General features: G+C 37.7%; 1 protein-coding gene across 1 annotated transcript in view; it reads right to left on the bottom strand.

Annotated features, from left to right (window-relative positions):
* CFAP47 (cilia and flagella associated protein 47) overlaps positions 1-25,981 on the bottom strand; it is a gene marked incomplete at both ends in the record, with an annotated part of 442,463 nt that overhangs the window by 315,973 nt on the left and 100,509 nt on the right. The window contains one exon of the mRNA XM_081081612.1: positions 23,963-24,098. Within this exon, the coding sequence (XP_080937738.1) occupies positions 23,963-24,098 (136 nt within the window). The remainder of the gene's footprint in view (positions 1-23,962; positions 24,099-25,981) is intronic.

Genomic DNA, 25,981 nt, shown 5'->3' with positions numbered 1-25,981 from the left:
GGGGCGGCAGCGGCAGGCAGCCGGGGGAAGGGAGGCCCCAGCTGGCAGCGAGCAGCTGCTAGGGACCCTACCCATGCATGAATTTCATGCACTGGGCCTTTAGTTAAAAGTTAAAAATCATAGCCCTAACTGGTTTGGCTCAGTGGATAGAGCATCGGCCTGCGGACTAAAGGGTACCAGGTTTGATTCCAGTCAAGGGCATGTACTTTGGTTGCAGGCACATCCCAGTAGGGGGTGTGCAGGAAGCAGCTGATCAATGTTTCTCTCTCATCGATGTTTCTGGCTCTCTATCCATATCTCTTCCGCTCTGTAAAAAAATCAATAAAATATATATTTTTAAAAAATTATAATCATAGATACAATGTTTTAAAAGGGTTGTTAGGGATGGTTCCCTAAATCGTGAAGCTACCGCGTTTTGGCTTTGTTTAGCCATCCGGTGAGTGGACAGGATTTGAGGCCCGGGGGCACGGGAGAAACCTCCAGAAGGCACCCGCTGCTGATTTTATCAGAACTGAACCTGGGGGAACTCCAGGCGCTCCCAGACCTCAGCCCAGGACACGGCCAGCATCTGGATACAGTGGACGGACACTTCTGAACCTGTTGACAGAATCTGTTAAGCCAGAATTGATCTGGGACAGCTCTGACAAACCACTCATCTGCTGCTTATGGAAGATTTCCCTACCACATAGACTCCGAAAGAGAGGCCACAACGCAGCCCCAGGCACCCAGTTCTGTACAGAAAATTTTTAAGAAAACATATCCTTGGGTGAGGATTAATAATAATAAACTATTGAGTAAATGAAACATAAAGCTAAATTATAAAAATATTAATCACTGCCCCATTCAAGGAAAAGCAGCCACGTGAGCAGTCCGCCCCAGTTCAAGGACTAGCAGCTGCGTGTGTAGCCTGCCACCATCCAAGGAACAGCAGCCTTGTGATCAGGACACCCTCTGTCTGAGGAACAGCAGCTGAGTGTGAAGCCTCCCACCACCAGCCAGAAGAACCACCACAGCTGTGAACAGCACCCATCAAAGGAGCTGCTGCCAACTGAGGAGCAGCTGCTACCACAACTGCCCGAGGAGCAACCGCAGCAAGAGGAGCCACTGCTACCCAGGGAGCAGCCCCTGAACGACTCAACATCTAGATATGTCAGTAAGATCAAACATGGGTAGACAAAGAAACCCCCAAAGGAAAGAAAAAGAGAACTCGCCAGAAAAGCAGCAAAGTGAAACAGAGGCATGCAACATGATGGAAAAAGAATTCAGATTAGGGGTGCTAGAATGCATAAACTGGATGGAGGAAAAAATCAACAACTTATGCCAGAATAAAGAAGAAACGGATGAAAAAATCAACAACTTAAGTAAGAATCAAAAAGAAATGGATGAAAAAATCAATAACTTATGTAAGAACCAAGAGGAAATGAAGAGTGATATAGCTGCAATAAAAAAATATCATTGAAAGTTTCAACAGTAGACTAGGAGAAGCGGAGGACCGAATTAGCGAATTAGAAGACAGGGAAGCAAAACACACCCAAACTGAACTGCAATTAAAGAAAAAATTTAAAGACAAGAGGAGAGCCTAAGGGAGCTATGGGACAATATGAAATGAAACAACATATGAATAATAGGGGTGGCAGAACAACAGAAAGAGGAACAAGGGTTAGAAAACCTATTTGAGGAAATAATATCAGAAAACTTCCTTGAGGTAGAAAAGAGAAAAGTCACACAAGCACAGAGTCCCAAACGAGGTGAACCTGAAAAGACCCACACCAAGACACATCATAATTACCATGGCACATGTTCAGGACAAAGAGAGAATCTTACAGGCTCCAAGAGAGAGACGGAAAGTTACATACAAGGGATCTCCCATTAGATTGTCAAATGATTTCTCAACAGAAACACATCAGGCCAGAAAAGAATGGACAGAAATTTACAAAGTGATGCAAAGCAAAGGACTGAATCCAAGAATACTCTATCCAGCAAGGCTATCATTCAAACTTGAAGGGGAAATAAGAAGCTTCACAGACAAAAAAAGGCTAAGGGAGTTTATCACCACCAAGCCAGCAATGCAAGGAATGCTAAATGTACTGGTATAAAAATAAGAAATAAAAAGCTCAGAAAGAAAACAGCCACAAAAAATAGAAATGGCTACAAACAAGTACCTTTCAATAATAACTTTAAATGTAAATGGACTAAATGCTCCAATCCAAAGACATCGAGTGGCTGAATGGATAAAACAACATGACCCATATAATTGCTGTCTACAAGAGACCCACCTCAGAATAAGGGACTCACACAGACTGAAAGTGAAGGGATGGAAAAATATCTTTCAGGCAAATGGAAATGAAAGAAAAGCTGGGGTAGCAATACTTATATCAGACAAAATAGACCTCAAAGTGAAGGCCATAACAAGAGATAAGGAAGGGCACTTCATAATACTAAAGGGATCAAATACAACGAGAGGATATAACCCTGATGAACATACATGCACCCAATGCAGGAGCACCCAAATACATAAAAAAACTCCTGGAAGATATCAAGGGAGAGATCGACAACAATACAATCATAGTAGGGGACTTTAATACACCACTGGATAAATCCTCTAGACAAAAAATAGGCAAAGAAACAGCAATCCTAAACGACTCACTAGATCAGATGGACTTAATTGACATCTTCAGAACATTTCACCCCAAAGCCACGGAATATACGTTCTTCTCAAGCACTCATGGGACATTTTCAAAAATAGACCACATATTGGGTCACAAACAAATTCTCCCCAAATTCAAGAATATTGAAATCTACCAAGCATCTTCTCAGACCACAATGGCATAATATTAGAAATAAGCTACAATAAAAACAACCCAAAATACTCAAACACTTGGAAGGTGAATAGCATGTTATTAAATACTGATTGGGTTACCAATGAGATCAAAGAAGAAATTAAAAACATCCTGGAAACTAATGACAATGAAAACACAACAATCCAAAACGTATGGGACACAATGAAAGCAGTACTGAGAGGGAAGTTTATAGCTCTACAGGCCTATCTCAAAAAACAAGAAAAAATGGTAATAAATCATCTAACTCTACATCTCAAAGAATTATAAAGAGAGCAAATAAGAAAAACCCAGAGTGCGCAGAAGGAAGGAGATAATAAAGATTAGAGCAGAAATAAATGACACAGAGACCAAAAAAAAAAAAAAAATACATAAAATCATTGAAACCAAGAGCTGGTTTTTTGAAAGGATAAACAAGACTGATGGACCTCTACTCAGGCTCACCAAGAAGCAAAGAGAAAGGACCCAAATAAACAAAATCAGAAATGATACAGGCGAAATAACAACAGACTCCAAAGAAATACAAACGATTGTTAAAAAATACTATGGCCGCCGAAACCGGTTTGGATCAGTGGATAGAGCGTCGGCCTGCGCACTGAAAGGTCCCAGGTTCGATTCCGGTCAAGGGCATGTACCTGGGTTGCGGGCACATCCCCAGTAGGAGGTGTGCAGGAGGCAGCTGGTCGATGTTTCTCTCTCATCGATGTTTCTAACTCTCTATCTCTCTCTTTTCCTCTCTGCAAAAACTCAATAAAATATATTTTAAAAAAAATACTATGGCCAACCCTACTGCAACAAACTTGACAACCTGGAGGAAATGGACAGATTCCTAGAAAAATACAACATTCCAACACTCAATCAGAAAGAATCTAAAAATCTCAATAGGCCTGCCGAAACCGGTTTGGCTCAGTGGATAGAGCGTCGGACTGCGGACTGAGGGGTCCCGGGTTCGATTCCGGTCAAGGGCATGTACCTGGGTTGTGGGCATATCCCCAGTAGGAGATGTGCAGGAGGCAGCTGATCGATGTTTCTCTCTCATCGATGTTTCTAACTATCTCTCTCCCTTCCTCTCTGTAAAAAATCAATAAAATATATTTTTAAAAAAATCTCAATAGGCCAATAACTATGGAAGAACTTGAAGCAGTCATCAAAAAGCTTCCAGCAAACAAAAGCCTAGGGCCAGACGGCTTCACAGGGGAGTTTTACCAAACATTCAAGGAAGAACTAAAATCTATCCTCCTCAGACTACTACAAAAAATTCAAGAGGAAAGAACACTTCCAAGCTCATTCTATGAAGCCAGCATCACCCTAATACCAAAACCAAGTAAAGAAAACACAATGAAAGAGAATTACAGGCCAATATCCCTCATGAACATAGATGCCAAAATCCTCAACAAAATCTTAGCAAATCAGATCCAGCAGTACATCAGAAAGATCATACACCATGACCAAGTAGGATTTATCCCAGGGATGCAAGGATGGTACAATATCCGCAAATCAATAAACGTGATACATCACATAAACAAATTGAAAGGAAAAAAACCACACAGTCATATCAATTGATGCAGAAAAAGCATTTGACAAACCCATCTGATAAATCCAACACCCATTTTTGATAAAAACTCTCAGCAAGATGGGAATAGAAGGATCATATCTCAACATAATAAAAGCCATATATGACAAACCCACAGCCAACATCATACTCAATGGATAAAAACGAACACCATTTCCCCTAAGAACAGGAACAAGACATCGATGCCCACTCTCACCACTCCTGTTCAACATACTACTGGAAGTATTAGCCATTGCAATTAGACAAGAAGAAAAAATTAAAAGTCATCAAAATTGGAATAGAAGTAGTAAAACTATCCTTATTTGCAGATGACATGATATTATACATAAAAAAACCCTAAAGACTCTATCAAAAAACTATTAGACTTAATACATGAATTTGGCAATGTAGCAGGAAACAAAATCAACACCAAGAAATCTATGGCATTTCTATACACCAATAGTGAACTTACAGAAAGAGAGACTAAAAAAAGAATCCCATTTACCATCACACCAAAAAACTTAAGATACCTAGGAATAAACTTAACTAAAGAGGTAAAAGACCTCTACTCAGAAAACTACAGGACGTTGAAACAGAGATAGAGGAAGACAAAAACAGATGGAAGATCATACCATGTTCTTGGATTGGTAGAATCAACATCATTAAAATATCCATACTACCCAAAGCAATCTATAAATTCAACGCACTTCCCATTAAAATATCAACAGCATCTTTCACAGACCTAGAACGAACTCTCCAAAAATTCATCTGGAATAAAAAAAGACCCTGAATAGCTGCAGCGATCCTGAGAAAGACCAACGTACGTGGGATCTCAATACCAGATATCAAGCTGTATTACAAAGCCACGGTTCTCAAAACTGCCTGGTACTGGCACAAGAACAGACATATAGATCAATGGAATAGAATAGAGAGCCCAGAAATCGGCCCGAACCAATATGCTCAATTAATATTTGAAAAAAAAGGCAAGAACATGCAATGGAGCCAAGATAGTCTCTTCAATAAATGGTGTTTGGAAAATTGGACAGATACATGCAAATAAATGAAACTAGACCACCAACTTACACCATACACAAAAATAAACTCAAAATGGGTAAAGGACTTAAAGGTATGACGGGAAACCATAAAAATACTAGAAGAATCCAAAGGCAACAAAATCTCAGACATATGCCGAAGCAATTTTTCTTCACTGATACAGCTCCTAGGGCATTGGAAACTAAAGAGAAAATAAACAAATGGGACTACATCAAAATAAAAAGCTTCTGCACAGCAAAAGAAACCATCAACAAAACAACAAGAAAGCCCACTGCATGGGAGAACATATTTGCCAATGTTATCACCGATAAGGGTTTAATCTCCAATATTTATAGGGAACTCATACAACTTAACAAAAGGAAGATAAACAATCCAATCAAAAAATGGGCAATGGACCTAAATAGACACTTTTCAAAAGGGGACATTCAGAAACCCAAGAGACATATAAAACATGCTCAAAGTCACTAATCATCCGAGAAATGCAAATCAAAACAACAATGAGGTACCATCTCACACCAGAATGGCTATCATCAACAAATCAACAAACGACAAGTGCTGGAGAGGATGTGGAGAAAAAGGAACACTCGTGCACTGCTGGTGGGAATGCAAAATGGTACAGCCACTATGGAAGACAGTACGAAGTTTCCTCAAAAAACTAAAAATGGAACTCCCATTTGACCCCATGATCCCACTTCTAGGAATATATCCCAAGAAATCAGAAACACCAATCAGAAAGGATATATGCACCCCTATGTTCATAGCAGCACAATTCACCATAGCGAAGATCTGGAAACAGCCTAAGTGCCCATGAGTAGATGAATGAATTAGAAAACTGTGGTACATCTACATAATGGAATACTGTGCTGCTGTAAAAAAGCAGGAATTCTTACCATTTGCAACAGCATGGATGGAACTGAAGAGCATTATGCTAAGTGAAATAAGCCAGTCAATGAAGGAAAAATACCACATGATCTCACTCATTTATGGATAATAAAGACCATTATAAACTTATGAACAAAAATAGATTCAGAGGCAGAGCAGCCTTGAACAGACTGTCAAACTACAGCAGGAAGGCCGGGGAGGGTTGGGGGGTTGGAGGGGGGGTAAGAGATCAACCAAAGGACTTGTATGCATGCATATAAGCATAACCAATGGACGTAAGACATTGGGGGGTAGGGAAGGCCTGGGGATAGTCAAGGGCGGGGGGAAAAGGAGACATATGTAATACTCCTTATAATACTGTAAGCAATAAAACAATAAAAAAAATATTAATCACTGAAAAAAAATAAAAGGGTTGTTAGGTAAACAAAGAGTATGCAAATATGTTTATAGCTTATTAACAAGTATGAAAAGTACCCAACGGATAGAGACTGAGTTAAACCCAAACTACCAAAATAGTGCTGCTAACTGACAAGGATACAGAGTAACAAAAACCTTCATTCATGATTGTGAGAATGCAAAATGGAGCAGCCCCTTTGGAAGACAGTTTGAGTTTCTTATAATGTTAAGCATGGGCCTAGCCTATGACCCAGTAATCCCACTCCTAAGTATTTAATTAAGTGAACAGAAAATTTATGTCCACACAAAAATCTGTATGTGAATGTTTAGAATAGCTTTGGTCATAATCATCAAACACTGTTAGAAACAACAAATAAGATTTTCTTCAGCTAATGAATGGATAAACAAATTGTACTATATGTGAACAATAGAATAAAATTCTGTGATAATACAAGTATTCATAAAAATGATAGGTGAATATCAAATATATTTTGCTAAGTCAAAGATATGAGACCCAAATAGCTACAAATTATACAATTAAATTATCTGTCATTTTGGAAAGTAAAATTATGTAGATGCAAAAAAGCAATCAGTGGTTGCCACGTTATTGGTGGGAGGAGGAATAGTTGACTACAAAAGTGTTACACAGAATTTTGGGTGTGATGCAACTGTTCTGTAAGGTACTGAAATGGTACATAAAGTATTCTACACATTTTTCAAAATCCATACAAGTATATAAAATAAAGTGTGAACTTAAAGGTATGTAAATTTTAAACAATCAGCCAAGATGTTGGAAATCCTAGGATGAATCATAGACTATGACAAACTATATTACAAATGTACAAAATAACCTCACTGATGTTATTGGGAATGAGGAGGAATAGTCCAAATAACTTTGAAAGACTACATTTTGAATAGAAACTATCAAGCTAAACACAAAAAGTTACTCTTTATAAACTTGGTAAATGTGTTAGCACTTCTAACAAGCTACTGGTTAAAATTATGAAACTTTTATCAGCATGGTAAGGTTAAAATATATAAATTAATTTTAAAAATAAATAATAAATTAGAGAGCCAGATTTATCACTGTCAGAGAGAGAAAGGAGTGAAAAACAAGCAAGGGAGAAAGAATGGAATAAACTTTGTAGTGCTAGATTAGAGTCACAGTTGCAGATACCATTTTGAACTTATGTTGAGAGAGAGAGCATGTAGATACAAAGGCTAAATAGATCATTATAGATGTATGTGATAGATGATAAAAATCCTATCTAATAAAATAGTAATATGCAAATTAACCATCACTCAGCAATAAAGATTGCGGCATCCATAGCGGCCGGGGCAGGATGCTGGCAGCATCACCCCGGCAATGTGAGCCTAGCAGGCAAGCATGGCCTGCAAGCAGCACCAGCAGGGCCTGCTTAGCTGTCGCTGCAGCGACCCATGAGCAGGCAAGCATGGCCACAGGCAGCACCCAGCAGGGCCTGCTTGGCCGTCGCTGTGGCGACCCACGAGCAGGCAAGTGCGCCCACAGACAGAATCCAGCAGGGCCTGCTTGCCCATCACCGTGGTGTGGAGCAGGCAGGCCCTGAAGAGAGCAGAGAACCACAGGGAACAGGCCCAAACCATCAGTAGGACATCCCCTGAGGGCTTCCAGATTGGAGAGGGTGCAGGTTGGGCTGAGGGACACCCCCAACCCCATGCACGAATTTCATGCACTGGGCCTCTAGTAGATAGAGAATTATAGATATATGTGTATTCATGGTTTATTGTACACACAAATATTTCCTTACTCTATTTGCCAAATAGGTCTAGAACACATGATATCCCAGTAGCACCTAGCACACCTACTGCACAATCTTGATTTTTAAATCTCATTCCCCCATAAAATGTACTAATGCTTCTCAGAGAAAATGTTGATTCTAGAGCTTGAACAAATGAAATGAAAGATTAGCCTAGACCATTTGTACTACCAGAAAATAAGAGAATGCTTAAAAATTATAATGACGAGAGTCTGTGAAAAGTCCAATCTAAAAGAGGTCCCAGTGTTGACAACATGGAGGAAATTGGAGAGTATTATGCTAAGTGAAATAAGCCTGTCAGAGAAAGAGAAATATCACATGATCTCACTCATATATGGATTCTAATGAACAAAAGATACTGACAAACAAAATAGATCCAGAGACATGGAAACGTGCAACAGACTGAAGATTCTCAGAAGAAAGGGTGATGTGGGAGAGGTGGGAAGAGATTAAACAAAGAACTCATATATGCATAACCCATGGACACAGAAAATAGTGAGGTGAAAGGATAAAAAAAGGGACATCTGTAATACTTTCAACAGTAAAAATAGATTTAATAAGTAAATAAATAAATACATAAATAAAAATAAAAGCTCTCAATAGCCAAAGTTGAAACAATTTTAGCAACAAAATAAATAATGTGATGCTGGATTATAACTGACAATATAAAATAAATACATGTGAGTTTGTAGTGATAAATTATATAATACATAAGCAAATAATTAAGGAAAGAAATAATTTTTCTTAACAGAAAAATTCCAAAAATGATTTCCCTCCAGAAAGTTAAACTTGACCCTATACCCCTTGAGTGTGGGCTGAAACTGACAGCTCACTTCCAAAGTATAGTGTGGAAAGGGAAAAATAACTGGAAATTTGGTATATATATCAAAGTCATGTTGGTATCCCTTCACATGATGTGACAAAAGGAACATTTTGCCTCTCTGACATACTTCTCAACCCCATGGAAAATAAAAGTCAGTTTGGCCAGGTGCTAAATATCAGACAAACCTAAATTAAAGAATATTCTGACTTGACTTAGGGTAGCAAACACATAGTGCAATATACAGATGATATATTATAGAATTGTACACCTGAAACCTATGTAAGCTTATTAGTCAATGAACCCCAAAAAGTCAATAATTTTTATTTTATTTTAATGGAATAAAATACAAGGCAACTATATGTATAGATATGGAAAAATTAAAGGAATAACTGTTAGGGGGGCAAAAAGCAAGGTGTAGAACACTGTGAATAATATATATTTATGTATTTTATATGTACACACACACATATATATAAAATACATACATGTGTAAGTGTTTATTTATACACATTCCCATATTCAACTGGTAATGATAGTTGATTTTGGAGAGGAGAAGGGAGTGGCTGGAGGATAGCATATGAGGAGAGAAATATACTTTTTATTGTATAATTGTATATAATTATGTATTTTAGAATTTTGTACCATGTGCATACACCTGTTCAACAATAAATAAATAAATAAAATTTATATCTCATTTTAGTGTACATTTTTTGACTAGAGATTGAACAGATTTTAATTTACCTACTGGCCATTTTTATTTCTTATCTCATGAATTGACTTTTCTTGCTCTTGCATATAAAGTAGCTTTCTAAAGGTCTTATAGTTAGGGTTTGGCTAGTGACAATGGCTGTGGAAGAATTAAAAATTAAAAGAAGAGATGCAGAAAGGAAATTTATTTTACTTTCCATGAAGGGAAAGTACTGCTAATCAATACAGAGCAAGACATAAATGATAGCCTGCTCTTTAAGCAGAAGCTGTTGCTAGGTGACAAGGAAGGGAGGGGTTTCCGTTGTATTGAAGTTGAGCAGACAGTTTTTTGATGTGTTTCTTCCACCCCAGGAGACAGTCCTGCAGATGTCCTAGGGAAGTATCTTATTTTTCCCTAGCCTGTAAAATATTCTTAGAGCAAAAGTTATGAAGTTCAAAAGAGGCTTGAAGTGGAAGGGAACTTTCTAATAATGAGAAACTCCTTGGTGGAAATTATCCCTGAGTTGTAAACACAGCAGGGAGGAGGGAGATGCAACAATGCAGCCTTGAAAGTAGCTTATCTTTGTCTTTTAGTTTGAACAGAGGGGCTGTTTGAGTCAGAGGAGCTAACTAACAAACTTGGGGTTTAATAGCCAGGTGCTTCTCAGAAATTCTGGTAAGGCTACAGCAAAGTAAAAAGGGACCTTGAGAATCTATCTGTACCAAATTATTCAGCAAACGAATTTTGAAACCTATAGACAGATACCCACCCAATTCACTTTTCAGATTAGCTGAGAACCCATCTCTGCTTCATAAGCCAGATGTATGCTTGCTTTCCTTGTTTAATAAAAGTGCATGCTTTAATAAATTGTCATTATACAATGCAATCGAGGTCTCTTGTATAAATTCCTTTATATGAGAAGACAAGGATCGAGGTTGGGAACAACCCTCTCCCACTAACATAGGGGATGTCTAGTAATACCTCTCTGGTGTCGGTGAGAGGTGCCTCTAACACAGGGGTGGGAAAATTTTTTGACTCGAGGGCCACAATGGGTTCTTAAACTGGACCGGAGGGCCGGAACAAAAGCATGGATGGAGTGTTTGTGTGAACTAATATAAATTCAAAGTAAACATCATTACATAAAAGGGTACGGTCTTTTTTTTCTCAATAGTTTTATTCATTTCAAATGGGCCGGATCCGGCCCACGGGCCGTAGTTTGCCCACGGCTGCAACACCTACAATCATATTAAAATCTATAAGCATTTTGTGAAAACCTACAATATTTCATAAAGTAGAGTTGCCTGTTACTATGCTACCAGCAGTCATGCTTTCATTTAAGGAAATGTTACAATTTATACCACTATTGCCTAAGCAATCAGTGATTTCCCTTGGCACCAAATGCAGCAAAGAAAATCCACTGAGACACAAAACAGTTTCCACATTTGAAAAACTACAACCATGATGAATCCTGGAAAGGAAGAACTTTTTATCTTGGGGATCTAAAAGCTGATAATCCTTACTATACATTTTTGTGGGTTTAAGATGTATATGTGTAAGGGACAGCATTAAAGTATCATACTAAAGTTAAAATAAGAAATAAGCTTCCTAGTGTAACTTATAACAAATATTACACTTAAATATTAAATAATTTAGAAGGTGATGGCATGCTGCTTTTGTGGTCATTTCTTCCCCATATATTTTTTTAGGTATAGATTTTGAAACTACATAGTGGTTTTGCCAAAGGCTTTCTTCTTCCCCCCTTTTTATTTGATATGGCATAATCTTGGTTTTCAAATACCAAGTTTGTCCAGTGAATCAAAAGAATCACATTTGAGTATATATTAACTTTTCCAAGGAATGGGAGGCCCCAGCATAGCCGCACCTTGCTGCTGTCCTGTCAACCTCCAGCAAGGTGAAATTTCTTCACTGATTTAAACCTTGTTCTGGACAAAAAGATGTAAAATATCCATTTAAGCCTGGCTTGCGTGACTCGGTGGTTGGGTATTGACCTATGAACCAGGGGGTCACCGTTCAATTCCCATTCAGGGTGCATGCCCAGGTTGCAGGCTTTAACCCCAGTGAGGGATGTGCACAAGGCAGCCGATCAATGATTTTTCTCCCATCATTGATGTTTCTATCTTTCTCTCCCTCTCCTTTCGTCTATGAAATAAATAAAAATATATTTAAAAAATAAAATATCCATTTCAGAAGTATATTATGAAGATTAAATAACATGTAAACCTCTTAGCATTGTGCCTTGCACTAGAGAATGCACCTAACAAGCTGTGATATCATCATCATCATCAAGATAAATACAAGAATGTGGCCATTTATCAAGCTGAAGGCAGAATAGACAGAAACCACAAATGAATCAGCGTACCACTATTCTGGGAACATAGGGTCTTTAAATAAACATTTCCTGGCAAGTTGCAAGACAAAAAGAACAAGAATAAATAGTAGCTATTTTGCATGCTGCTTCAAGTAGCATCTCATCAGAGGTCGGAGGCACCATTTCCTTTTCATATCTCTCACAGAACATCATAACTGACACAACCAACCAGAGAAGGATAAGTATTTGTAGAAGAACTGAGCAATGAAAAGCGTAAGGTTAAATGACTAACAAAACAGAATTCACTGGAAAACACTTTGGTGGTTTCTCAAAAAGTAAAGCATAAAATTACCACATGACCCAGCACATCCACTCTAGGTATAAACCCCAGAGATCAAGCCACAACCTAGGCATGTGCCCTGGCCTGGAATTGCAACCCAACCTCATAGTTCATAGGTCAATGCTCAACCACTGAGCCATGCCAGCCAGGCTCTTCTTTTATTTTTCAAACTTATCTTTATTGTTCAAAGTATTATAGATGGCCTATCCACCCCACCCCCCCACAGTCTCCTCCCTACTGCTGCCCCCACCCCAGGCCTTCATAGCACTATTGTCTGTGTCCATGGGTTATGCATATATGCAGATAAGTTCTTTGGTTAATCTCTTCCTCCCCCTCAGGTTTTTTTAAATTAACTTTGCTCTTCAAAAATTTGAAGAGTATAAGTGGTCCGTACAATTGTAACCACAACAAAATAATGTATTTTGTTTTTTCCTAAAGCATGATTGCTTTAAAATATTTAAAATTGTAAAAATGAGTCAATTTTACTCTAGATGTCTCTTAGTACGGAAATAATATTTAGTTCTAATATTTGTATACTATATAACAAAGTTCATTTGTACCTTATAACAAAAAACAACATATTTTAAAACAAAAGGTGGACATAAAATCATGCTAGCTATTTGAATGACTCATTTTTCTCATTTTGAAATTAAGGCACTAGTATAAGATCTCTAAAATAGTAACTACTTTCCATATCTTTTCCTAAGAATAAAATCAATGCAGTCAGCTATAGAAAAACATTGTTTACCTTTTTTAATGTGTTGTATCATTGCTAATTTTATCAAAATAATACTATACACAGGTTGCACAAATAGCTCAAAAATGCTTATAAAAAACAGCTGCCCCATTCAACCCCTCCTCTTCAACAGTTCTGCTTTCCAAAAGCAAGCAATTGCAGCCAACTATGATTTGGATTTGCTCTAACAGTTATACCTGATTCTAAATGTGATACTGATTGGGCTCCCTTGACTTTTTATGGCTGCCATAACAAAATACCACATAGTTGGTTTAAAACAACACAAATTTACTATATTACAGTGTTGTAGGTTAGAAGTTCAACATAGATATCACTAAATTAAGATCAAGGTGTTAGAAAAAACTATGACACTTTCTGGAGGCTCTAGGAAAGGATATCTTTCCTTGCTATTCCTAATTTCTAGAGGTCAAACACAATCTTTGTCTGGTGGGTTCCATCCACGTTCTTCAAATCCAGCAACATCAAACATCTCTCTGCTCTTCTTCTATCATCACATTTCCTTCTGGTCACAGTCAGAAAAGGTTCTCTGTTTTTTAACCACTCATGTGAAAAGAATGGGACCACCTAGATATTCTAAGATAATCTCCCTTGCTCAGGGTCTTTAATCTTAATCACATTAAACATCAGTAAAGTATCTTTTGCAAGGTGACATATTCACAGTCTGTGAATTAACAATTAAACAAATTTGGAGGACATAATTTGGACAATCACATGGCTATTTCATATGCTATATCAGATTCAGATATCATGTCTTGATTGCCCACTAGTAAAGATGAGGATTTAGCTCATTTGCACTACCTCCACCCCTTTCTCCACCTTCCAATTTTGGATATTTGCATTATTTTAATTCTTCCATTAGTCACCTGGCAACTTTAAACACTGTATTTATATCTTTACTTTTCCTTGTCAACTTTAGACAATTCCCTTTAATTACCCACTATGTAAGATGAGTTTCACTCCTCTTCCTTCTACCATTCTCAGTCCTTCTGTCAATTTAATCTTCACATACACATTGTATGTAATATACACATCACTTTAGAGGCCTGGTGCATGAAATTTGTGCACTGGTTGGGGGGGATTCCTCAGCCTGGCCTGCGTCCTCTCGGAGTCCAGGTCTCCTCCTGGGATGTAGCAGTGTGCCAAGCAGCAGTCGCTGTGCTGTTTGGCTCATCCCCTCCCACTGCACCTGCTGCGACAGAGTCAGGAGAGGCTCCCACTCTGGCAGCTGCGCTCACCAGCCCTGAGCCTGGCTTCTGGCTGAGTGGCGCTCCCCCTGTGGAAGTGCACTGACCATCAAGGGGCAGCTCCTATGTTGAGCATCTGCCCCTTGGTGGTCAGTGCACATCATAATGACCAGTTGTTCTGGTCATTCTAATGCAATGGTTGCTTAGGCTTTTATTATATAGACTAGTGGCCCAGCGCACAAAATCGCGCACAGTAGGCCACCTGCCACTTCCGCGGGAGCCAGTGGGAGCTACAGAGCACCCACAGGAGCTGGTGGGAGCCATGCCACTTCCATGGGAGGGAGGAGGGAGCGAGCCGCTGCCGCCCACAGGAGCTGGGGGTGGGGGGGTAAGACCGAGAGGTGTTCCATGCATCTCCTGGTGACCAGTCGCACATGCAGCCTCGCCCACCCACACACACTCGCCGCACATGCAGCCCTATCCACCCGTGTGCGCCTGCTGCATATGCAGCCTCCTGCTGATCAGTTGTTATGCATGAGGGTGTGACGACCATTTGCATATTAGCCTTTTATTATATAGGATGTTATATATGATCACATTTTAATTCTGCTACATAAACATCTTGACTTATCTAGATTATACATTTTATTCTGACTGTAAATATCATTCATGCCTAATCCAAGTAGTATATTAGAGTCACAGTTCCTTTTCTTTGATGCCAATGTGAGTCCTTTGCCAATCAAGGGAGAAGACTCTCCCTTAAATTGTACTTGAGCTGAGCCAGTGTGGCTCAGTGGCGATCAGGCCTGCAGGGGAGCAGTTAGGGGGTGATCATGCCAGCAGACAGAGGCGGTTAGGGGGCGATCAGGCCAGCAGGCAGAGGCAGTTAGGGGCAATCAGGCTGGCAGGCAGAGGCGGTTAGGGGTGATTAGGCCAGTAGGTAGAGGCGGTTAGGGGGCAATCAGGCTGGCAGGGGAGCAGTTAGGGAGTGATCAGGCTGGCAGGCAGAGGCAGTTAGGGGATAATCATGCCAGCAGGCAGAGGCAGTTAGGGACGATCAGGCTGGCAGGCAGAGGAGGTTAGGGGCGATCAGGCAGGCAGGCAGGCAGGCAAGCAGTTAGGAGCCAGTGGGATCAGGCCTAAACCGGCAGTCAGACAACCCCCAAGGGGTTCCAGATTGGAGAGGGTGCAGGCCGGGCTGAGTGACACCCCCCTTCCGTGCACGAATTTTGTGCACAAGGCCTCTAGTATATATATAACATACAAGAAACAAGGTGGGACAAAAGTAGATTTACAATTGTGAGTATGCAAAACACAGTTTATTCTTATATTATTTATTAATTATTGTATTATTTTTCATATGAACAATGTAAATCTACTTTTGCCCCACCCTATATATACATACTTTTGAGAAATTAGATATATATGTATATAATTATGCAAATTACACATATATGTATACACAAGTTCTCAAAAAATGAAAGACTTCTTATAACATATACTTCATAATAACTCAATAAACTAAAAACCATAGTCAGAAAAAACAGTTGTAAACTGCACCAATTCTCTATACATACCTGAGTTTTTGAGACCCTTTTCTTATACCTCATAGTATATGGTGGGATATCAAATATAAATTGAGTTCTAGATAAATTCACTGGTGCTTGCAATACTATGAGAAGAAAGTAAATAAACTGAAAATTAATAGATATAAGCTCATAGATCATTCTTACTTATACTTTTTAACATGAAATAATAAAATATACAATTATTTTCTATTTTTATATATTGCCAGCAAGACAGAAACTTAAATTTTAAACATTTTTAGAATATCTTAGTTTATCACATCTATAAAATTCCAATTTTGTATTTTTAATGGTAATTAAATACAAAACTTAAAAAACTATCCTTGAGACAATAAAAGAATATAAAATATAAGAAATATTGAGCTGAGAAAAAAGTAAACAAAGTTAAAATGATCTACATACTGAGTTTAACCAATGCAGTACAGAAGTGAAAAGAAAATATAGCAGAAAGATTATGGGAATAAATAAAAATATGTAGATTGTGTATCATAACATTCATGCATTAAAAAAGAAAATAACCATTCTATTAAAAATTAGAATTGGTGGAATCTGTAAAAATACATTAGAGAAGATAGTATTACCTGTTAGAAAATCCTTTTTAAAAAATTTATTAAATTTATTGTGGTGACATTGGTTAATAAAATTACAAAGGTTTCAAGTGTACAATCCATTGATTTATCACCCCATCACCCAAAGTCAAATCATCTTCCGCCACCATATATTTGACCCCATTTACCTTTTACTACCCCCCAACACCCTTCCCACACAGTTGTCTGTGTCTATGAGTTATTGTTTATTTTTCTTGTTTGTTCATTTGTTGCTTTCAGTTTTATATCCCACATATGAATGAAATCATATGGTTCTTGAATTTTACTGTTTGATTTATTTCATTTAGCATATTTTCAAGATCTACCCATGTTGTTGCAAATGGCAGTATTTTATCTTTTCTTATGGCTGAGTAGTAATCCATTGTATATATGTAACATCTTTTTTATCCAGTCCTCTATCACAGGACACTTTCATTGTCTCCATGTCTTGGCCACCATGAATAATGCTGCAATGAACATAGGGGGTGCATAGATCTATGCAAATAAATGTTTTCAAATTTTTCTGGTAGATACACAGAAGAGGGTCTGGTGGGTCATATAGTAAGACTGTTCTTAACTTTTTGAGGAGCCTCCATGCTGTTTTCTGTAGTGGCTGTAACAGTTTATTTTCCCACCAGCAGTGAATGAGGGAGGGTTCCTTTTTCAACACAACCTCTCCAAAATGTATTACTTGTCTTGTTGATAATAGCCATTTCAATAAGTATGAGGTGGTATCTCATTGTGGTTTTGATTTGCAATACCCAGATTCAATGCAAGCTCCATCAAAATCCCAATGACATTTTTTAAAGAAAGACAACAAAATAAGTCACCAGTTTGGTATGGAACCAGAAAAGACACTGAATAGCCAAAGCAATCCTGAGAAAAAAGAATAAAGTTGAGCTGAGTTCTGGCTAGGTGGCTCAGTTGGTGGGAACACTGTCTTGCACACAAAATGATTGCAGCCTCTATTAGCAGTCAGGGCACATATCTAGGTTGCGGGTTCAATCACCAGTGGAGGCAAGTACGGGAGGCAACCAATTGGTTTCTCTCTCATATGGCTGGCTCTCTCTCTCTCTCTCTCTCTCTCTCTCTCTCTCTCATCAATAAACATATCCTTGGGTGAGGATTAAAAAAATAAACAAATGAAAGAGCAAAGCCAAAGGTCTCACACTCACTAACTTCAAATTATGGTACAATGACAATTATCAAAACAGCATGGCATTGGCAGAAAAACAAGACACACTGACAAATGGAACAGAACTGAGAGCCCAGAAATAAACCCACATATAAATAAGTAAATAATTTTCAAAGAAGAGCCAAAAACATACAATGGAGAAAAGAAAGAGTCTTCAATAAATGGAGCCGGCAATAATGGAAAGACACATGCAAAGGAATGAAATTAAACTGCTATTTGTCACCATAGACAAAAATTAACTCCAAATAGATAAAAGACCTAAATATAAGACCTGAAACAATAAAATGCATAAAATAAAATATAGGTACAAAACTTATTGACCTTGGTCTTAAAAAGAGGATATTATGAATCTGACCTCAAAGACCAGCAAAGTAAAAGCAAAACTAAATGAATGTGAGTACATCAAACTAAAAAGTTTCTGCACAGCAAAATAAACTATCAACAAAACAAAAAGACAACCAACCAAATGGGAAAAGATATTTGTGAACAGCATCTCCAATAAGGAGTTAATATCCAAAATATATAAAGAACTCATATAACTCAACAGCAAAACAAACACACACACACACACACACACACACACACACACACACACACTCCAATTAAAAATGAGCAGAGGACCTGAACAGATACCTTTTTCCAAACAAATAGATAACAGATATATGAAAAGATGCTCAACTTCACTAGCTATTAGGGAAATGCAAATCAAATTCTCTTTTTAATAGACTAGAGGTCCAGTTCACAAAATTTGTGCACAGAGGGGGGGGGGTCCCCTCAGCCCAGCCTGCACTCTCTCCAATCCGGGACCCCTTGGGGGATGCCCGGGGATCAGGCCTAAACTGGCAGTCAGACATCCCTTTCACAATCCAGGACTGCTGGCTCCTAACTGCTCACCTGCCTGTCTGCCTGATCGCCCCTAACTTCCCCCGTGCTAGTCTGATCACCCCTAACCACCTCTGCCTGCCAGCCTGATCACCCCTAACTGCCCCCACTGCCAGCCTGTTGCCCCTTACTGCCCTCTGCCAGCCTGGTCACCCCCAACTGCCCACCTCTGCCAGCCTGGTCTCCTCTAACTGCCCCCCCCTCGCCAGCCTTGTTGGCCCCAACTGCCCCCCTTCCTGCCTGGTCACCTTCAATTGCCCCCCTCTGGTGGCCTGGTTGCCCCCAACTGCCCCCCCTGCTGACCTGGTTGCCCCAAACTGCCCCCCTGCCGGCCTGGTCACCCCCAAATGCCTCCCCCTCCTCCAGCTTGGTTGCCCCACACAGCCTGCTGTCCAGTCATTTGGTTGTCCCTCACCAACCCCCCTGCCGGCCTGGAATGCACCACGCTGCCTGCTTGTTCACTTGTTTGGTCATCCCTCACTAACCCCCTGCTGACCTGGTCACCCCATGCAGCCTGCTGTTCGGTTGTTACTATTAGTGTGAAGGCATCCTGGACAATTTGCATATTCCTCTATTATTAGTATAGATTTATTTTTAGAGCAACTTTAGATTCACAGAAATACTGAGAAGATGTAGAGATTTCCAATATACCCCTGCCCCCATACATGCATAATCTCCCCCATTATCAACATTCTTCACTACAGTGGTACATTTGTTTCAATTGACGAACCTACAATGATAGGCCCAGTTCTACATCATTATAATACAAAGCCCACTCTTTACATTACAGATCCTTTGTAGTGGTGTACATTCTATGGGTTTAAACAAATGTATAATGATATATAAGGGTGGAGATTATATATATATATATATATATATATATATATATATATATATATAATTTGATTATTATATATATATATATATATATATATATATATATATAATCTCCACCCTTATATAGTATCATACAGAGAAGAATCTTTGCCCTAAAAATCCTCTGTAGTCTGCCTATTCATCTCTCTCCCCGCACATCCCTTGGAAATGACTAATCTTTTTATTATCTCCATAGTTTTGCCTTTTCCAGAATATCACAGTTGAAATGATACCATATGTAGCCTTTTGAGATTGGGTTCTTTCACTTAGTAATATAAATTTAAGGTCTCTGGGATCTCTATCAATGAGTTAATAGCTCACTTCTTTTTAGTGCTGAATAGCAATCCACTGTCAGAGTATAAGAAAATATATACATTCATCTACTAAAGGACACCTTGGCTGCTTCTAAGATTTAGCAATTATTAACAAATCGGCCATAAACATTTGTGTACAGGTTTTCACATGGATATAAGCTTTCAGCTCTTTAAGAAAAATACCAAGGAGCACAATTTAAGGTATTGTATCTTCAGAGTATGTTTAGAAAATACCAAATGTCTTCTGATATAGTAAATCATTTACCATTCCCCTCAGCAATGTAATCTCATCAGCAATTGCATCCCCACCAGTTCCTGCTGCCCCACATCTTTTCTAGCATTTAGTGTTGGCAGTGTTCTGGATTTGGGCTATTCTAATAGGTGTATAGTGGTATCTTACTGTTGTTTTCATTTGAAGTTTCCTGATGACATACGATGTGAAGTATTTTTATATTCTTATTTGCCACTTGTATATATTCTTTGGTGAGGTGTATGTTCAGATGTTTGGCCCATTTTTTAATTGGTTTGTTTTTCTCCTAGAATTTTAGGTTCTCTCTATATTTTACATAGCAGTTCCTTCTCAGATATGTCTTTTGCAAATATTTCCTCCAAGCCAGTGGTTTGTCTTTTTGGCACTTGCAAGTATCTTTTGTAAAGCAGATATTTTTTAATTTTAATAAAGTCCAGTTTATCAATCCTTTCTTTCAAGGATCTTGCCTTTGTTGTTTTATCTAAAATACCATTGCCAAACCCAAAGACATCTAGATTTTCCCTATATTATCTTCTGTTTTATATGGTTTTGAATTTTATATTTAGGTCTATGATAGATTTTGAGTTCATTTTTGTGAAGAATTTAAGGACTGTCTTTAGATTTTTCTTCTTTTTTTTAAATTTGTGGATATCCAGTTGTTCAGCACCAAATTATGAGAAGACTATCTTTTCTGAATTGCATTGCCTGTACTCCTTTGTCAAAGATCAGTTGACTACATTTCTACAGATCTATTTCTGGCCTATCTTTTCTATTCCATTGATCTATTTGTCTATATTTCTGCCAATATCAAACTCTCCTAATTACTGCACCTTTGTAATAAATATTTAATTCCTCCACAATGTCAGTCCTCCAACTTTGTTCTCCTTCAAAAATGTGTTGGCTATTGTGGGTGTTTTCCCTTTCCATATAAATTTTGAATCAATTTGTCAATAGCCACAAAATAACTTGCTGAGGATCTGATTGGGATTGACTTCATTCTCTAGATCAAGTTGGCAAGAACTGCCATCTTCACAACAGTATCTTCCTATATGAACATAAAATATTGCTTTATTTATTTAATTCTTCTTTGCTTCCTTACATTAGAGTTTTGTAGGTTTCTTCGAATAGATTTGTAAATATTTTATCAACATGAGTGTTTCATCTTGTAGGCTGCTCATGTATATGGTATTTTGTATTTAATTTCAAAAGACATTTGCTCATTGCTGGTATATAGGAAAGCAATAGACTTTTGTATATTAACCTCTTATCCCGAAACCTTACTAGAGTTCCAAGAGATTGTTTTTATCAATTCTTTTAAATTTTCTACATAGACAATCATGGCATTGGTAAAAAACAGTTCAGTCCTGCTCTCCTAATCTGTAAAAATAATTCAATAGTTTTAAATTGCACATTGTGAGTTGTGTGATAAAATCTCTTGGCATTCCACTCCATTCTGCCCAAGATTTGAATCATCCCTTTGTCCAGCATACTCAATCTGTATACTCTCCCAGACTGTTAGCTACTTAGTAGCCGTCTTGATTAGCAGATTGACTGTTGCAGTATCACACTGCTTATGTACACATTAACTTTTATTTTACTTAATAATGCCACATTCACATAACTTTTATTATAGTATATTATTATAATTGTTCTATTTCATTATTAGTTGGTTATTAATATCCTACAGTGCTGAATTTATAAATTGAATTTTATCATAGGTATGTAAGTGCATTTAAAAAAAAACATAGCATGCATAGGATTTGGCACTATCCTTGGTTTCAGGCACCCACTGAGCTCTTGGAACTCATACCCTGTGGATAAGGAGGGACTACTGTAAAGAGATCATGGACATCTGTCAGATGAATACAAAATCTTAGTGATAAAGGCAAAGTTCGTGAACAGATCATTGACATAAGAAATATATGACCGCAAAGATAGAAAATTATAATCTGTAAGCAATCCAAAAAATGGAAATTGAAATAACATACTTTTAATCACATAGAAAGGTATCCAATTTCTTTAATTCAATACTGGTTACAGTTTATACTAGTGGAGAGGTAAAAGAGCACAACTCTTCACAAAAGCCCTTTTGAAAAATGAATCAAGAGCTTTAATGCATATGTGCTTTAGAATGCAGCCAACTCAGAGAATCTCACTTAGAAAAATTACCTAGATATGAAAAAGAACCATGTGATATCACTCGCATTTTGGATATAAAATAGAAAGCAACAAACACAGACAACAATATGATGGCTACCAGAGTGGTGGGAGGGAGGAGAGGGTAAAGGGGGAATAAATGGTGATAGAAAGAGAAATGATTGGGGGTATTGAAAACACAGTACAATATACAGATGACATATTATAGAATTGTATACTTGAAACCTATATAATTTTATTAACCAATGTCACCCCAGTGAATTCAATAAAATGTTTAAAAAGGAAAAAATCTAAATAGAAAAAAGTATTATACACAAAAATGCTCACTACTACAATATTTATATTAATAAGAAAATTTAAAAACGGAAAAAACCTAAATGCTTCTGATTATGGTTAAGTAATCTATAAGAGACACTTACCGATGATATATTCTACAATACTTATCAGCCTTAATTTATATAATTAATAAGGGTCTATGACATTCAAGTAAAACTTTATAGTAAGCATGAACAGATTTCAACTTAACACAGGCAGTAAGATTTCAAATATGTTAACAAAAAAACTGATAAAAAGCAAAATATAGAACAAAAGTAAAATCCCAAAATATTACTAATAGTGTAGTCTAAATATTCACATTGCAGATGACATTTATTGTGTTTCTACATTTTCCAATTTTCTATGATGAAACATTAATTTATCTTCATGGAGCCTCCCTACCACCTGTGAAATTCTTAATTCTGTATTTTAAATGGAAGTAAACTAAATCTCTATATTATATATGCTATTTTAATGAGGCTTCTCTTACAAGGTGCCAAGTGTAATTATTCACTGATTACTATTTTATTATTGAGAACTTAATGTCAGAACTATGAAAACAAAATATATTATAGACTAAACTTATTTTTTTTCTGAAAAATACTTAAACATATATTATGAACTGCAAAGCAAAAGCTTTCCAAATCTATATTTTGCAGAGTACATTGGTTTTATACTTGAATATTTGGAGAAAATGAGTAAATATATATTTGACAAATATTTCAAAATTTTAAGATACTTATCCTTCTGTACATGTAGATAATCCTTTAGTAACCTATCCATATGGGAAAAATATTTTCTAAAATGAAATTTCCATCCTTTCACTTTATAGCCAATGTAGCTTATTTTAATGATTTAATTTTAATATAATCCTTTAAAAATTACCCACACAATGAATAAAGTACTAAACTGACCTTTTATTTAAAAAAATTATATCTTATTTTTTCAAGCAAGGTTTCCTCATCAGAGATTATATCCATGCTATCTATCAAAATTCAATCTCAAAGACTAACAATTTAAGTAAAATGCAGAGCAATCATAATTTCATTTTCTAATATTAATATTTTTAAAAAATATCATATCCCTATTTTTAAACTTTCAGCTGCTTAAGTGAAAATATTTGGTTTATGCACATCACTTGAATGTTTCATATTACATACCAGTAGCTTGAACATGACATGGTCGAATAAGAGGGACCCGAGGCACAGGAGATTTTGACAAATGATATTGAGTGTAAAGTTTTGAAGATTCAAAGAAATTAATTAGAATGTCAAAGTCAAATTCATACGTTGTCACCTGACAGACAAAAAATACATTACATATGTGACTATTTTGCTATAAAAGTTTGTGATATTTTTATTGTATATACATAAAGTGTGATTTGATATACATCTATATATATATATAAACCTAAGCAACTGTTACAACAAAATGACCAGAATGACTGGAAGGACTGGAATCACTGGTTGCTATGACGTGCACTGACCACCAAGGGTCAGACACTCAATGCAGGAGCTGCCCCCAGCCCGCAGGCCCCAATAGCTAATGGGACCTGCCAGACAACCTCTAGGTCCCTCCCCAGGCCAGCAGGCTCCAATTGCCTGATGGGGGCTGGGCCCCCGGGCTGGGACGGGAAACAAGGGGTGGATGGCAGTGGACATGGCCCCGTTCCCAGGGGGGAGCGAGCTGGCTCCCTCCTCGGGGCTGGCAGCCAACCTCCCGGGTACCTCCTCCCATCCCTCCCCTGCAGGCCAACAGGCCCCGATTGGCTTACCACCCATCCGCTATGGTGGCAGTTGGCCCCTCCCTCTAGCCAGCAGGTCCCGATCGCCTGATCAGGGCTGGGCCCCGGGCTGGGACAGGGAACTGGGGGTGGGTGGCGGCAGACATGGGTGCCAAGGGAAGGAGGAGGCAGAGTGGTGGGGAATCAGGGAGATGGGGAACCTGATAGGCCCTGATCGCTGGCCAGGCCTAGGGACCCTACCCATGCATGAATTTCATGCACTGGGCCTCTAGTATATACATAATGAAATCACCATGATCAAGCTAATTAACATATATATTACCTCACATAGTCATCTTTTTCTTATTTTTTTGTGATGAGAACACTTAGGATCTACCCTGAGAGCAAATTCAAGTATAAAGTACAGTATTGTTATCAGTACCATATTACCCAGCAATCTTGTTTTTATTATTGTTTAAAGTATTACATATGTCTCCTTTTTCCCCAACTGACCCCCCGCCCGATCCCTCCCACCCCTGAGGGCAAGCCCCCACCATCCCAGTGTCTGTGTCCATTTACCCATCAATCTTACTTCTGCTTATTCATCCTAAGGAAATGAAATCAGAATCTCAAAGAGAGACTTGCACTATATTACAACATTATTCACAATAATCAAGATATGGAAATAACCTAAATGTCCATGAAAGGACAAATGGATAATAAAAATGTGGTATATGCATGCATGGGAATATTTTTAAGCTTTCAAAGTAGAAGAATATCCTGCCATTTGCAACAACATGGATTGCCCTAAAGGACCTTATGCTAAGTTAAATAAAGAAGACACAGAAAGATAATGTATGATCTCACTTATCTATGGAATCTAACATAATCAAACCCATGGAACAGATCATTGACATAAGAAATACATAATATTAAAGATAGAAAAATGGTGGTTACCATTTTACTCTCAAGGGATCTGAGGAGGGTGAAATGGGAAAATGTTGGTCAAGGGGTACAAAGTTTGTTATTCAAGATTAATTAAGTTATGGAAACCTAATGAGATACTATGGACTTAGCAAACAGCAGTTTATAAAAAGACAGTTTCAAAAGGAAAATTATTTTGTGACATGGAAAGTACATTTTTTCAAAATGAGACAGTTTATTTTTCATAAGTCCAAATATAAAAAATCAAAAAATGAATGTTTTATTTAAATAATTCCTATTAATTCAAAATGGACCAGATATAACTATAAAAATCTAAGAATATAAACCTTGTAGAAGAAAATGTATACAATAGAGTATTGTTAACTATAGTCACCATGCTGTATATTACATTCCCAGGACTTATTTAACTTATTACTGGCAGTTTGTACCTTTTGACCATCTTCACCCACTTCACAGATGAACATGGTCAAATTTTCTATTTTTTTCTTGAGAAGTTTTATCTAAATTATCT

This window comes from Myotis nattereri (genome assembly GCF_964212035.1).
Source record: "Myotis nattereri genome assembly, chromosome: X".
Lineage (NCBI taxonomy): Eukaryota > Metazoa > Chordata > Mammalia > Chiroptera > Vespertilionidae > Myotis > Myotis nattereri.
This window is presented reverse-complemented; position numbering and strand designations above follow the sequence as displayed.